At 36.2% G+C, this 15,623-nt stretch overlaps 2 protein-coding genes across 2 annotated transcripts in view; one reads left to right on the top strand and one right to left on the bottom strand.

Annotated features, from left to right (window-relative positions):
* The first annotated feature begins 872 nt into the window (after window positions 1-872).
* Window positions 873-10,770, top strand: grem2a (gremlin 2, DAN family BMP antagonist a). The gene is made up of 2 exons (XM_038293886.1): window positions 873-1,242; window positions 9,508-10,770. Exon 2 carries the CDS (start codon window positions 9,509-9,511, stop codon window positions 10,085-10,087), a length of 579 nt encoding a protein of 192 aa, XP_038149814.1. The 5' UTR covers window positions 873-1,242; window position 9,508; the 3' UTR covers window positions 10,088-10,770.
* A 293-nt stretch (window positions 10,771-11,063) lies between these two features.
* Window positions 11,064-15,623, bottom strand: part of LOC119789109 (formin-2) — a 56,751-nt gene continuing 52,191 nt past the window's right edge. The window contains exons 17-18 of the mRNA XM_038293885.1: window positions 11,556-11,637; window positions 11,064-11,409 (exon numbers count right to left, since the gene is read on the bottom strand). Coding sequence (XP_038149813.1) covers window positions 11,383-11,409; window positions 11,556-11,637 — 109 coding nt within the window. The 3' untranslated portion in view covers window positions 11,064-11,382. The remainder of the gene's footprint in view (window positions 11,410-11,555; window positions 11,638-15,623) is intronic.

The raw sequence follows: 15,623 nt of genomic DNA on the forward strand, positions 1-15,623 counted from the left end.
GATGTGGTTCCACTGTCAATGGAAGGGTTGGAAAAGCCATTGTTTTTTTAGCGTCCCTGATTTTATTGTCTTGACGGGCTAAAGTCTAATGAAGGATGTAAAAGTTACAAAGACATGGTAACATAAACAGCCTTTTTTTTATTTTTTACCAATAAATGGGTGGAAAATGTGTCATATTAATGAATAACAAAAGTAATATTAATTCATTACATAATGGAAACATTTTTACATGTTGTATATAACAGCATGCCCATGTTGTCATGCTGCCTTCACAGTTTTGCAGCTGGTATTAAATTAGTGAAATGTTAGTTCTAATTCTCATATACAGTAGATGATTTGCATATAGACTTAAAATCTCTTTTTCTGTTGTCTAATCTAACCAGATTTGATTAATCTAACGAGAGCACTGAGGTCCATGTTAGCGACTTGTAAATTAGAGTTTTTATTATGAAGGCCAGATTGGCAGAATATTCAACTTGTGGTATTTCTGCAAATTCTTTTTGTTCTTGCAATAGATTTTGGACTGAAAAGTTATCCATGAAAAATATATCTTCTTCTTCTACACAATTATGCATTGATTATTTTTGGGTTATTTTACACAAAATCTAATAAAAGTAAATCAAAGCTTCGATTGCAACATGATAAAGTTCGTAAAACGAAATAAATTGTATTTTGCATACGCTGATGCTTAGATATTTTTATCTAGACAGTATTGTTTTTCATAGATAAGATGTCTACTTACAGACAGACAGAATAATATTCAAGAAAGCAAAGAAATTCTGTTTAACTCCTACAATGAACATGGCCAATAGGAAATTACCCTCCCAGTTTTGAGAAAGGAGGTGGGGTGCAAGGGATTCAAGCTAAGGCAGACTTTACAGTGACTCAAACTCTCCCAAAGACAGAGTGCAGACAGTCGCCACAGCACTAAGAAGGGCTTACTGTGACTGAACTGCAGCTTTTCTTGTCATCCTAAAACCAAAAACAGGAGGAAAACTTAGAAACACTGCAAAAGACAGATGGGGTGCTGCAGCATTCCTAGGACAATGGAAAACTGAGTTTCAGCCCTTTTTCTGTATTTAGTGTTAAAGCAAAAGTTGCAAGAACAGACTGGAGGATACAAGAGATTACATTACCATGGAAACCAAAAGCTGGATGCGGACACAAGGACCACTGGAGGTGGACGATCTTCCCTGAATGCATCAGCAGAGATTGCTATCTTGCTGCACACTGTAGTAGGAGGTAAACTGATGTTTTTTATTTGCTTTGGGGAATAATAAATATGTAAATTTAAAGGTTAGATGGGTGTTCAACAAAGCAAGATGAAATCACTTCTTAAGGAAGTGAATATTGCCTCTTAAATTTAAATAACTTAAAGATTAATAGTTTATTTTTATCAAACATTTTATTGAAATTACATATAGACGAGGCAGCAACATTTTAAATCTAAGATGTTTTACAGAGCCTTCAAGAACACAGCTACATTACAACTTTCAGAGTATTGAGTAACAGGACTTCACACTGAGTTCTGCTTTTAATATTCTCATGTCTATGTGAGAGAGTGATTCACTGAGCTTTTGGGTGACTAAGCACAGAATCATGTATTTGGAACAGCACACATTTTGCACTTATTCCATATTTCTGGATCAAATCCCATCAGGGCCACTCAGTGTAAAGAAAAAAAAATACACCTGTAAGGCACTTTAAGGTGTCCCTTGGATAAAAGTGTCAACTGAATTACTATAATTAGTGGCTGGAGGTTGTACATAATTAGTGTTGTGAGGTAGAGAATTAGAGAGTGATGACAGAAAGTTGTACTGTGTCTCTTAAAGAGATTAAAAGTATTTTCTTGAGAGCTAAAAGAAGAGAATAAGACGTAAAAATGAACCTAGCAAACTTGTACTTTGCATGCCCCCCACCCTTCTGCTTGTTTAAACAGGTGTATATTTACAGTATGTCTGGGTCCATGTTTAACTGTATGTGTGCTAACATGTATCTAAACGTGTGAAAATGTAATTGTGGGTAAATATGTGTTGCTGTTGTATGTGTGCAGTGAAAGGTGGGAAGTTTGTTCTCTGATCCTGCTAACAGCTCTGGTGACTTCAATTCCCCTTTTACAATTTGCTTAGATATCAAATAGGATTTTATATGCAGAAAAAATGCTGTTTCTTAAGTGACAAATTCTTTAGCAACCCCATTTTAGACAAAAATACCTAAAAAAAAGTAATGTTTAAGCCTTGTAAATCAAAAGGGATAAGCTAAGGCAACATATTTAAAGCATCAGAATAAATCCCAAAATAATTTACAACATTAAGCAAATATGGTTCTAAAGAACTAGTATGAACTTCAGCATGTGGTTGCTTGTTGGTTCATTAGTCACCGCAAATTAAGGCCCCAAAGGCAGGTTTTAAGGATTGGCATAAGCCTCATAAAATGTACTTTTACCTACATCGGACCTTTAAAATGAGAGAGTAAAGTTTATGGGTGTTAAAGAAAAAGACCTTTTTTTTTTTATCTAACATTATAATAAAAAAAGGGAAACAATTGTTAAAACAATAGAACATTAAAGAGCTTATATATACATAGTTTTTTTTTTTTACCCCATTCTGCTCTAGTTTGTTGAAACTTAAAGTGTACTTTATTTGTTTTGTCCCAGAGGCTGAATATTGCACCTTAAAAGGAAATGACATATGATTTTAGCGGATTCTTGCAAATAACAAAAAAAAAAAAAAAAAAAAAAAAGTTTTTGCTTTGATTCTAATGATTTAGTTGCCACTGGTTTAATAAAATAAGAAATTTAAAAAGTGCTTAAAAAAAGACTGAACAGTAACTTTCTATTAACAGTAATTCTCTATTCTATATGTACTACAGCCATACTGGATTAATTCAGCTGGCACTGATTTTCCCAGTAGAAGTTCTAACTTCATGAGGCATTTTGTTGCTATTTTAATAAGGAAGTCAGCAAGTAGAATTTTCTAGTAAAAAAAATTACAATTAAATAAATTTCAATGGTATAGGAGGAAGAGCAAAAACACAGACAATACTTGTCAAAAAATGCTGATGTTCTTTTTTTTAGCATCTAAACAAGAATGTCCACTTATCACAAAAGTAGCAATGGTAAAGTTTACAGAATCATTTTGATTTTGTAAGTATTTATATTGTAGGGCATATACTGAGGAGGAAGATCTTGCACTCTATGTTTAGTATAATTTACCTGTAATTCATGTCTTTAAAAATGTACATCTCGAAAGAAAAAAAATACAACAAAACATTATTATTATTGGGTCAGAAAAATCATTTCAGTTAATTTCATTGTTATTTAGATAGAAAGTCAGATTAGATGTTTGAATAATAATAATAGCACACACATATTAACACATATTAGCTTCCTGTTCTAATGGGTTAGACTAAAAAAACTGAGCTAACCTTTTCTTTCAACTGACTGAAATGCCGAGCAAAAAAAAAGTATTTTCTTGAGAGCTAAAAGAAGAGAATAAGACGTAAAAATGAACCTAGCAAACTTGTACTTTGCATGCCCCCCACCCTTCTGCTTGTTTAAACAGGTGTATATTTACAGTATGTCTGGGTCCATGTTTAACTGTATGTGTGCTAACATGTATCTAAACGTGTGAAAATGTAATTGTGGGTAAATATGTGTTGCTGTTGTATGTGTGCAGTGAAAGGTGGGAAGTTTGTTCTCTGATCCTGCTAACAGCTCTGGTGACTTCAATTCCCCTTTTACAATTTGCTTAGATATCAAATAGGATTTTATATGCAGAAAAAATGCTGTTTCTTAAGTGACAAATTCTTTAGCAACCCCATTTTAGACAAAAATACCTAAAAAAAAGTAATGTTTAAGCCTTGTAAATCAAAAGGGATAAGCTAAGGCAACATATTTAAAGCATCAGAATAAATCCCAAAATAATTTACAACATTAAGCAAATATGGTTCTAAAGAACTAGTATGAACTTCAGCATGTGGTTGCTTGTTGGTTCATTAGTCACCGCAAATTAAGGCCCCAAAGGCAGGTTTTAAGGATTGGCATAAGCCTCATAAAATGTACTTTTACCTACATCGGACCTTTAAAATGAGAGAGTAAAGTTTATGGGTGTTAAAGAAAAAGACCTTTTTTTTTTTATCTAACATTATAATAAAAAAAGGGAAACAATTGTTAAAACAATAGAACATTAAAGAGCTTATATATACATAGTTTTTTTTTTTTTACCCCATTCTGCTCTAGTTTGTTGAAACTTAAAGTGTACTTTATTTGTTTTGTCCCAGAGGCTGAATATTGCACCTTAAAAGGAAATGACATATGATTTTAGCGGATTCTTGCAAATAACAAAAAAAAAAAAAAAAAAAAAAAAGTTTTTGCTTTGATTCTAATGATTTAGTTGCCACTGGTTTAATAAAATAAGAAATTTAAAAAGTGCTTAAAAAAAGACTGAACAGTAACTTTCTATTAACAGTAATTCTCTATTCTATATGTACTACAGCCATACTGGATTAATTCAGCTGGCACTGATTTTCCCAGTAGAAGTTCTAACTTCATGAGGCATTTTGTTGCTATTTTAATAAGGAAGTCAGCAAGTAGAATTTTCTAGTAAAAAAAATTACAATTAAATAAATTTCAATGGTATAGGAGGAAGAGCAAAAACACAGACAATACTTGTCAAAAAATGCTGATGTTCTTTTTTTTAGCATCTAAACAAGAATGTCCACTTATCACAAAAGTAGCAATGGTAAAGTTTACAGAATCATTTTGATTTTGTAAGTATTTATATTGTAGGGCATATACTGAGGAGGAAGATCTTGCACTCTATGTTTAGTATAATTTACCTGTAATTCATGTCTTTAAAAATGTACATCTCGAAAGAAAAAAAATACAACAAAACATTATTATTATTGGGTCAGAAAAATCATTTCAGTTAATTTCATTGTTATTTAGATAGAAAGTCAGATTAGATGTTTGAATAATAATAATAGCACACACATATTAACACATATTAGCTTCCTGTTCTAATGGGTTAGACTAAAAAAACTGAGCTAACCTTTTCTTTCAACTGACTGAAATGCCGAGCAAAAAAAAAAAAAAAATTTTTTTACAGGATTTCCAAAGATTTTGGACTAACAAATTTTATAAATGCTGTTCTTTAACTGCTGTGGTTTCCTCATTTAATATAGAAATCATTATATGTAAAATGTTATGTCCAACTGCCTTCACTTTCGATTCAAGTATTTTCTATTGCTGAGGTGAAACAGGCAGTTTTTATTCTTGCCACTACTTGTTTCGTAAGCATTAGATCTGGCCTCAGAGTCATTATTAAGACGAATTGTGATGACAAATGGCATCCCAGAGTGCCTAAAGCAGCCTTCTGGCAATGTTGGAATTAGACACATTTACATAGCGAAGTCCCCCCCCCCCCCCAATTAGAGCCTCAAACCACCAACTGTCAAGAAGCCAACAACCAAGTGTAGTTTGGGAAAATACAATCCACAAACTCAGATAATGACACGGTTCCTTTTTGTGTAATTGGTTCAGGGTGAAAACATTTAATTTACCTCTCTGTCCTGTGTTTTTTTTTTTTCTATGTTGTACATCCTGTGTATGTGTTTAAGTCTGTGTGTGAGATAGCAAGCATGTGGTTCGATATTGGTGTGTGTGGACCTTTGTGCATGTGTGGCTAGCCATGAGTGATTGAGGTTTGTGCTCCACGGTGAATTAAATGCAGTTCTACTGTAATTAACTGCACTTACCAGTCTCTGTGAGAGACTTTCTGACGCACCAGTAATTGAGGCATCATGTTTTGTTTGTTTTAACCTGCCTTTGAAGAAATGCTGGGAAGACGTTACACATGGTTTAGAGGAAATACATCTGTGTGTACAAATCTGAAAGACTTTGAAAAGCTTCTCTTCATTCTATGATGTACCATTCTAGTATTTAGAATATTCATACATTCAGAAACCAAGCCTGATCTGCAATAAAAAAAAAAAAAAAAAAAAGAATCCATTCTTTTCCAAACAGAAAACTTCAGCATGGCATTATCATACCATTCTGAAAAATAAAACAGCATGTGCCCCCTTATAATAGATGTTTAAAAAAAAAAAAATGAAGGTTTGTGCAGAGCTCAACAGTCTCTCTGGTATTTGTAATTTCATTAGAGGGTTGAATTTTGGAACCAAGGTCTGCCACAGTTCAGTGAAGCAAATCCAAAGAATTTGTGGTTCTGGTAAAACATAAAGCTGTGTTTGTGCACAATATTAGCATTTAGCAGACAAAAAAGGCCCTGCTTAGTTTTGTCTAAAGATTAACACTCTAAACCACAGTCTCCTTCTGTCTCGAGGCCCATTTGATGGCCAGCGTCAAGGCGGAATGTAAAGGCAGGCTGCTTATGGAAAGCCGGGTCTTGCAACATCCATGTCACCCGAGAGTTTTTGGTTTGATTTCCTGGAGAATCGTATGTTCCCCAATAGTTTCTGAATCCCCATAGCCTAAAATGCCTATTTCTATTTTTAGAGAGAATGATGAGGATACAGAGCCAGTATCTGCTGTCCTCCAAATAGGTTTGAGAGTAGAAAGGAAGCTGAGCCAGTAACTGTACTTTTCATTCATCATCTTCTTTGTAAATGGTTAATGCACTCCTTAGTCACTCCTCAGTTTTTTCTGAAGTTATTTGGATAGTCCAAAAGTAACAGGGTATCTCTTTAAGAGGACAGGAAGAGAGAAAACAGAGTGCATGCAGATATTGGTCCCTGGCCAGAGGAGTTGCTGTATTTAAACTGACAGTCATCAGTGAAGAGGTATATGGAGATTTGTCAAATAAGACTTCTGTAAAAAGGAGGTGGATCACTGCGAGAAAAACTGAGGAGAGAAAAAACTAAGAAAAAGGAGGCCAAGACTCCTTAATACATTGGGTGATGAGAGTAACCAACAGTTGAGTTTGCCCTTAAATTAACTGAAACTCTTCACTGGTATTTGAGTTTGATATCCTAAGGGAAAAAGAAAACCTCAATATTCATGTAACATCTCCGAAAGATATAACCAAACAGCTGCTTTGTAGCTTATGGAAAATACTGCATGGAATGTTAAAGACTTCCATTTTCAAGCTGCTATTACCTGAAGATCAAGAGCAAAACAAACAAAGCCTTGAGAACCAAAGCGGATTGTGATAAAATAATTCGGACTAAGATGCAGGTCCAAGAAAGGCGGGCATAAGAATTTGCACAGCAAAGCAGAGTTTGTGAGGAGCAGCAGCCGCCAATGTCCTTGAGGCAGTTTGGTTCCACATCAGAAATTCTGATTTGATGTCATGCAATGCTTGTCAAGAGCAACATCTGCTGAAAAGATGCTTGAGTGATGGTCAAAAATGTGCTGGCACAAATACTGACAGCGCGCACAAAGGCGGATACTCAATCCCGAATGGCAGAGAGATAATTTTTCCAGATCAGGCCCTAGTATGATACATAGTGGCATTTATGGAGACCATAGGTCAATCTTAGTTCAGGTTTCTCCACTGTATATCACCAAAGAGTAAAAAAGAGTGGACTCCCATAGGGAAACTGTACAATCCTTCAAGTCTTCCTCTAATAACATGCAGATGGGCTTCTCTAACGCCTGTTTACATATCTGCGGCATAGTTCATGAGTAAAGTAAGCAAAGGCCTAATTATTTTACTCAGCGACGGGACCAATAAAATCAACTTCCCCTTCTCATTATGAGTGTTTAAGTGTATCCTTTGATGGCCAGGTTTTGTTTATTTTGGTAAGAGTTGCAAAGCCGAGAGGAAAGCAAATAGAAGTAATGACACAGAGATGCTGACAAATGGGGGCCATGGTGATGGATTCATTTTCTGAATGATGCCTGCAGGGCAGGACTGCAAAAAGTGGGAGAACTTTAAGCCCCCAAACCTCCAAATATATTCGGTAAATAAGTGTTTATCTCATACTTCTTTACAAACAGAGCTTGAATGAAAAGTTTATTTCAGTTTTCAAGTGAGGCTCTGTTATAAATGAGCTGTTAATATCTTACATTGAGAACGTAACTTAGTTTTTTCCTTAGGTGTACAGTATTGTTTTACTGTACTACTAAGGAAAAAAACTAAGAGTTGATTACAATGAGACCAAAAAACTAAAAGTAAAGGAAACTACAGTTAAGTCTACATTATAGTGCTTTTCTGGTAATTACAATTACTCAAGAGTGCTATGACATTAGGGCTACATTTACTCGCTCACATAAATAATGATGCCTTCATACGATGATACTCTCTGGTGGGCAACATGGAGAAATCGGTTATAAAGAAACTAAGCTTAAAGCAAACCTGCAACCTTTAGTTAGCAGGAGAAAGCTTTTGTGAGCAGCAGTGCCAAGTTCAGAAGGGCCCATAGACAGAAATAGAATAATACCATCTTAAAACTCTACTCTTAAAAATGTCATGGCATTTATAAAAACAATGTTTAACATACCTTTAATTAGTTGCCCTCTTGTTATAATGAAGGGCTATTTAAACAGAACTAAGTTTTGATTTATGCATGAAATGAAGGTCAGGGCTGGTACATAACCAATAATCTTGAGTGAAACAATTAGGTAGAACATGCAAAGCATTTGCAGCTAGAATAACAACCTAAAAGAGAGTTGGAGGTTAAATAAAATGGTTGAAATTTTTCTGCAGTATAGTTTACAATTTTTCAGTAATGCTGCACTTATACCTCAAGTTGTAAAGTTTTTTTACAGGCATGTAATTTTTTTTGCATCATACACCGAAATCAAGTTTTTTTTTTTTTTTACTCTGTAGATATGGCAGAAATGTTCAGGCTAACAAAATGACATTGTGAGATTGTACTTATTTTAGGATGGCAGGAGACTACTATGATCTTGGTCCCTCTCAGATACAGGTGTTACCTTGGTTTATTTTATTGATTCTACTCTAAACGACTCAATAATCGTATCTGATTTATTTAAGTTAAATAGGTTGCGATTGTTGATCATCACCACCCCAACTCCTAAAAAATAGGCATTGCCTTAATTTCTCCGTTTTTTCTTCTTGTACAGTGTTTTCTTGATGTCCAGGGTAAATGGTGCCATCATATTAATAAAAATTGTCTAATCTTGGTCAGAGCTCAGACTACAGGCTCAACACATGTATTTTAATATTATTAATATTATATATACATATATAATATATAATATATTTAACTTCAATTTACCGATTAGAATCAAGTGAGTTTGATCATCTCCGTCTTCAATCTTTCTGGTCAGTCCAGTATTTCGCCTTGTGTACTTAGCAGCAACCCATAATAAAACGCATGTGGGCCAGGTTAATTATGGCCCCAGGTCATAATGTCTGAGTCCCTATGATGATTTGAATGATGATTTAACCTCCGTAATTAGGGTTAGCGTAATCAGCTAACCTAAATTTATGCGGAATCAAGAGTTAATCCTTTTAATACATATAGAAATTTCTTTTTTCTCCTGCTACATTTCATTGTTAAATTTCTCCCTTTTTGCAGAATGCTGTGGAGAATCACCATCCCCATCTTCCTTGCTGGCTTCTTCTGCATCACTGCAGAGGCCAGAAAGCTCCGTCCCCAAGGCTCAATACCGTCACCACACAAGACTAAAGGAAACCTGTCTGCAGACCACCCCCACAGACTTTTGCAGCAGAAACCAGAAGTCCTGTCCTCCAGCCGAGAGGCCCTAGTTGTGACTGAGCGACGTTACCTTCGAAGAGACTGGTGCAAAACTCAGCCCCTTCGCCAAACAATCAGTGAAGAGGGTTGCCGTAGCCGCACTGTGGTCAACCACTTCTGCTACGGCCAGTGCAACTCCTTCTACATTCCTCGCCATTTGGGTCCCAGTTTGGGTCATGGACAAAATCGAGGCCAAAACTCAGGCTCTGGAAGAAAGGGTCACAATAAAGGCCAAGAGCCCTTCCAGTCCTGCTCCTTTTGCAGACCACATAGTATCAAACAACTCACAGTGCAGTTAGACTGCCCAGATCTGCAGCCCCCCTTCAGACATCGCAAAGTGCAGAGAGTCAAACAATGCCGCTGCATGTCTGTGGATGTAAGCAGTCATGGGAAACTGTAAAGGACTGCCTTAAAAGATCTGTATTTTTTGCTGTCAGATTCATTGCCAAACTCAGGGCAGACGACTGTCCATTATTATCAAGCTGTACTAAAAATGGTTCGTTCCATTAAAACTGAATGTAGAACAGCTGTTAGACAGTCCAAGTGATGATGATAATACAGCAGTATGGACGTAGTGAGGACCATACTTCATTTCCCAGTTGTAACACATTTTAAATGAAGGGGAGATATCTTTTGAAAGTATACAAGCTTATTGGACACATGATAAACATGCTGACCATTGTGTCATTAAAATTGTATTTTCTGAAAAGTGCAAATAAGTTATTTTACTACAGATGAATGGACAGTTCCATCACCGATTTTCCCTAGGGTTCAGTCCCACCATTACGTCTCATGAGTTTTAACCCAACAGATTATATGTGTGGCTTCAAGTCATGCAGACTCAAAACTTGGTTCTAGGTTGAACAAAATGGACTGCAGCATGTGGAATATTGGTTCCATGGTATATAAACAATATATTATTATATGTATGTGTGTAAGTATATTTGTTTAAAATATATTAAATCTATTTCATATAAAAAGTCACTTTAGAGTGCATGCAATTGTCTATGGACTATGTTAAATAATCAATATTTCCAATGCAAATGTATATATTTGGTTTTATTCAATAAATATTACCTTTTATATGCATTGTTATTTAAAACAATTCTGGCATTGCTTATAAAAAGAATCTCATCATGATCCTAATGCTGGTTATGTAAAGGAATTTTCTCTGAAAACATGGGAAAGGTAAATTACATGCATAGGATTGCACTCAAAATAATAATTAATAAAAGAAATGCTGTTTAACAGGAAAAAATACAACATACCATGTGGATATATGACTTTTAACAAGAAATGGAGTAAAGGAGGTGCTATTTATAAACATTTTAAACCCTCACCAGTTCTGACACATGTGGGAACTAAATCCAAGGCACTTTTTTTTTTTTTTAAAGAAATCGAGATTTTTTGCTTTTCACCACACCATGATGCATTTTCTGTATACACATATGGCAGGAAAATTTCACACAAAAGTGGGAAGACAATTATACCAAAGTTTAAAAAAATGTATTAAAAATGGACATTTTATAATTAAGCCCATGGAATTGTTTTTCTTTTTTCATTTTGATCAGAAAATGTTCTATGAAGACATCTCTAAAACAATGTAGGTGTTTGCAGACAAACTCATTTTTTAAACTTCTGAAGCCAGATCTTGTCAGTGCAAATATCTTCGAGATGATTATCCTTTTTCTTAATTCAGATCTTCTTACGCAGCTTTGCTTTCTGTGAAATACAAAAAACAGGACTTTGTTATTAACATTTAATAACCTTCAAATTCCACATACAGAAGGACATTTGTAGGCAACAGTCTTTCAGGTGAGATAATGGAAAGAAAGAGCAGAAAGGTGGAAAAAATAAGCCTAACATACTATTCCAGTTGCGTTTTTGGTTGTAACGTTATAGGTGGCCTTCTGCCTGGCCTGTTTGAAGCTCTCCTCTGCCTTTTTCACCCTGAAACATACAAGCAGTGAAGGCTGATTCACAATAACATCAAGTGCAGATAACTTTAAGGACACATGCATTCACACAGCTTATTATCAGAAAATTCAGCTTGTTGTCATGTTAGGTTTCAAAGTAAAAAACATGGTTTGTCAAGATGTCTTAGTTCCAGCATTACAAAGCAGCAGAGAAAATGTAAGCATATAAACCAGCAAAAGGAGAACTGGGTTGATAGCCTGTGGCAAACAGCAAAAAGTTAATGCTTTCAAATTTGTTTTAATTCTTTCCTTCTGAAAAAGCAGCGCCCCATGTCATTCGACTCCTCTTTTAAGCGTTATCACAATTTAATCTTTATTGAAAATAATGGACCGATTTACTGTTTGTTGACTTAAGCAACAACATCTTTATATCCATCAAACCACTGGAGGCCAACTGGAAGGTGCATAGGTGCATTTGTTTTGGAGTGACCACAATGATTATGGTCACTTAGGCTCTTTTTCTCCTTATGAATTTGAATGAATCTGATATTATCTTTACTCAGCACGAGATGGGCTGCAAGTTATTAAAGAAAAGGCTGAAGATAAGAAGAATAGAATGGTACAAAAAAGTTGAATCTATAATGACAGGCTAAAGCCAAATAAATTTAAAATGATAATTAGCTCTAGATTTTGGGGGGGGGGGAAATGCATTTCTGGAGTGCTATGCAAAAGTATTCATATGCCTTATATATATATATTTTTTTTTTGTTTGTTTTTGTTTTTCCATCATAAGCTTACAGAGTTTAGAAACCTTTTATGTGATCAGCTTTTAAAGCTACATAAGAATCTGTAATTTAAATATACATTGACAATTATATACTGTTAAAAGAAAATGGTCCACTCTTTGGTGTTTTCTAGCCTCTTAAAGTTTATCTTTCAGGAGTGTGTTGTATTTATAATTATTCTTTTCATCACTCTTGTCAAACAGTTAAAAGATGTGCTTAAATCTACAAAGTGTAAATTTCAGCGACATCTAATGGTCTCACTGCAGCAGCATCACCCCCTCCACTCCAAAAATACAGAGGCTGTTAACGTACAAAAAGCTTTGCCATCTTTGCGTTACACCTACATTAGACCGCAGCATCAAGCTTTTAAAAAAGCTGTTTTAATTTAGCCGCAGAAAGATCGTTTTGTTTCCGACCTCCAGCACAGAGATAGACCAGCTGCTGCTTCTCTCATCTTGCTCCACCTCTCACTCCAGCTGCACACCTCCTCGTGATCAGTGGCTCACCGCCCATGTCCAGAAGTTAGCCTCTAGATGCTAGCCTTGGCCTGCTGTCGTTTCTTTCTGCTCTGTCTCCCTGGCGGCTCCTTCGATGTGACTCCACAACCTATGTCCCCTACTTCTCATTGCGCACCGGATTAATCCGATCTTCTGCCATTCTGCTTTGATCCTCCACAATTAGTCCAGACCTGCTGTAGCCTCTTTTGGGCCAAAAGTGCTGTTTCCCAGCAGGCCACTCCCAGCTGCCACCGTGCTCCTGATCCCGCTTTGCTGCTGAGGTTCATTAGCTCCAGAGGACGGCATAGCTGGCCGGCTCATCCTGGTTATGGAGCTCTCTCTCTACTGCTGTTCTCAGACTGATTCTCTGCTGCTCCTGCCTGAGCTCAGGAACGCTGACTCCCCTTACCTCTGTTGTCCAGGTGATTCTTTTCTCTGTATTGGGCACTCTGACCAAAATAAACATGGACCGAGGGCAGGAAAAAGATGCGAGTCCGCTCAGAAAAACAAAACAAAAATGCAACATTGGGTGATTTAAAGCGGTCATCTTCATAATACCCGGGTTGGTGTAAGTCTAGTTAACATGGTTAATTTTATGAATATTATTTTATAAAAATAGTATTTCTGTGTAGGATTGTATATACAGTCACTAGTTTGTCAGCTTTGTGCTGACAAGATGTCGTCCTCCACGAATCCAAACCTACTCCAGTGTAATCATAAATAGCAATTTCTAAGTCAAGGCAAACAAAGATTGAGATTTTCAGTTCATAGGTAATAACAAATAACATATATATAGATTATATATACCATTTACACCAGTAAGTCCCTATAATTATTAGTGTTGCGGCAATGTCATTTTTTGGCCATGATAACAATACCCGATACAGATACCATCTGTTTGAAATTGATGTATGTGTGTGTACAGGTGCTGGTCATAAAATTAGAATATCTTGAAAAAGTAGATTGATTTCAGTAATTCCATTTAAAAAGTGAAACTTGTATATTATATTCATACATTACATACAAACTCATATATTTCAGATGTTTATTTTGTTTAATTTTGATGATTACAAATGACAACAAATGAAAATCTCAAATTCATCATATCAGAAAATTAGAATATTACTGAAGACCAATAAAAACAAAGGATTTATAGAAATGTTGGCCAACTGAAAAGTATGAACATGAAAAGTATGAGCATGTACAGCACTCAGTATTTAGTTGGGCCTCCTTTGGCCTGTATTACTGCAGCAATGCGGCGTGGCATGGAGTCGATCAGTCTGTGGCACTGCTCAGGTGTTATGATAGCCCAGGTTGCTCTAATAGTGGCTTTTAGCTCTTCTGAATTGTTGGGTCTGGTGTATTGCATCTTCTTCTTCACAATACCCCATAGATTTTCTATGGGGTTAAGGTCAGGAGAGTTTGCTGGCCAATTAAGAACAGGGATACCATGGTCCTTCAACCAGGTACTGGTAGCTTTGGCACTGTGTGCAGGTGCCAAGTCCTGTTGGAAAATGAAATCTGCATCTCCAAAAAGTTGGTCAGCTGCAGGAAGCATGAAGTGCTCTAAAACTTCCTGGTATGTGGCTGCGTTGACCCTGGACCTCAGAAAACACAATGGACCAACACCAGCAGATGACATGGCACCCCAAACCATCACTGACTGTGGAAACTTTACACTGGACTTCAAGCAACGTGGATGAAGTGCCTCTCTTCTTTTCCTCCAGACTCTGGGACCTTGATTTCCAAAGGAAATGCAAAATTTACTTTCATCAGAGAACATGACTTTGGACCACTCACCAGCAGTCCAGTCCTGTTTCTCTTTAGCCCAGGCAAGACGCTTCTGACGCTGTCTGTGGTTCAAGAGTGGCTTGACACAAGGAATGCGACAGCAGAAACCCATGTCTTTCATACGTCTGTGTGTGGTGGTTCTTGAAGCACTCACTCCAGCTGCAGTCCACTCTTTGTGAATCTCCCCCACATTTTTGAAGGGGTTTTGTTTCACAATCCTCTCCAGGGTGCGGTTATCTCTCTTGCTTGTACACTTTTTTCGACCACATCTTTTCCTTCCCTTCGCCCCTCTATTAATGTGCTTGGACACTGAGCTCTGTGAACAGCCAGCCTCTTTAGCGATGACCTTTTGTGTCTTGCCCTCCTTGTGCAAGGTGTCGATGGTCGTCTTTTGGACAACTGTCAAGTCAGCAGTCTTCCCCATGATTGTGTAGCCTATAGAACTAGACTGAAAGACCATTTAAAGGCTTTTGCAGGTGGTTTGAGTTAATTAGCTGATTAGAGTGTGGCAGCAGGGGCCATCAATTTTGAACCTTTTCACAATATTCTAATTTTCTGATATGATGAATTTGAGATTTTCATTTGTTGTCATTTGTAATCATCAAAATTAAACAAAATAAACATCTGAAATATATGAGTTTGTATGTAATGTATGAATATAATATACAAGTTTCACTTTTTAAATGGAATTACTGAAATCAATCTACTTTTTCATGATATTCTAATTTTATGACCAGCACCTGTATATATGAAGAACTGCATACTACTTGGATGTAAAATAATTGTCATCATAGCTTTGTCAAGCTGCTGCCTACCTTTGTGAAGCAGGAAAAAAACTAATACAAAGTGAATCCAATAGAACTTTTTATTGCCTACCACGAATGGGTGACAATAGTTGAATAAACTTTTGTCTCTCAAAATGGTATCGGTGCCCTATTTTTTGGTAC

The sequence above is a fragment of the Cyprinodon tularosa genome, unplaced genomic scaffold (genome assembly GCF_016077235.1).
Source record: "Cyprinodon tularosa strain WSP-4 unplaced genomic scaffold, ASM1607723v1 ctg331, whole genome shotgun sequence".
Classification (NCBI taxonomy): domain Eukaryota; kingdom Metazoa; phylum Chordata; class Actinopteri; order Cyprinodontiformes; family Cyprinodontidae; genus Cyprinodon; species Cyprinodon tularosa.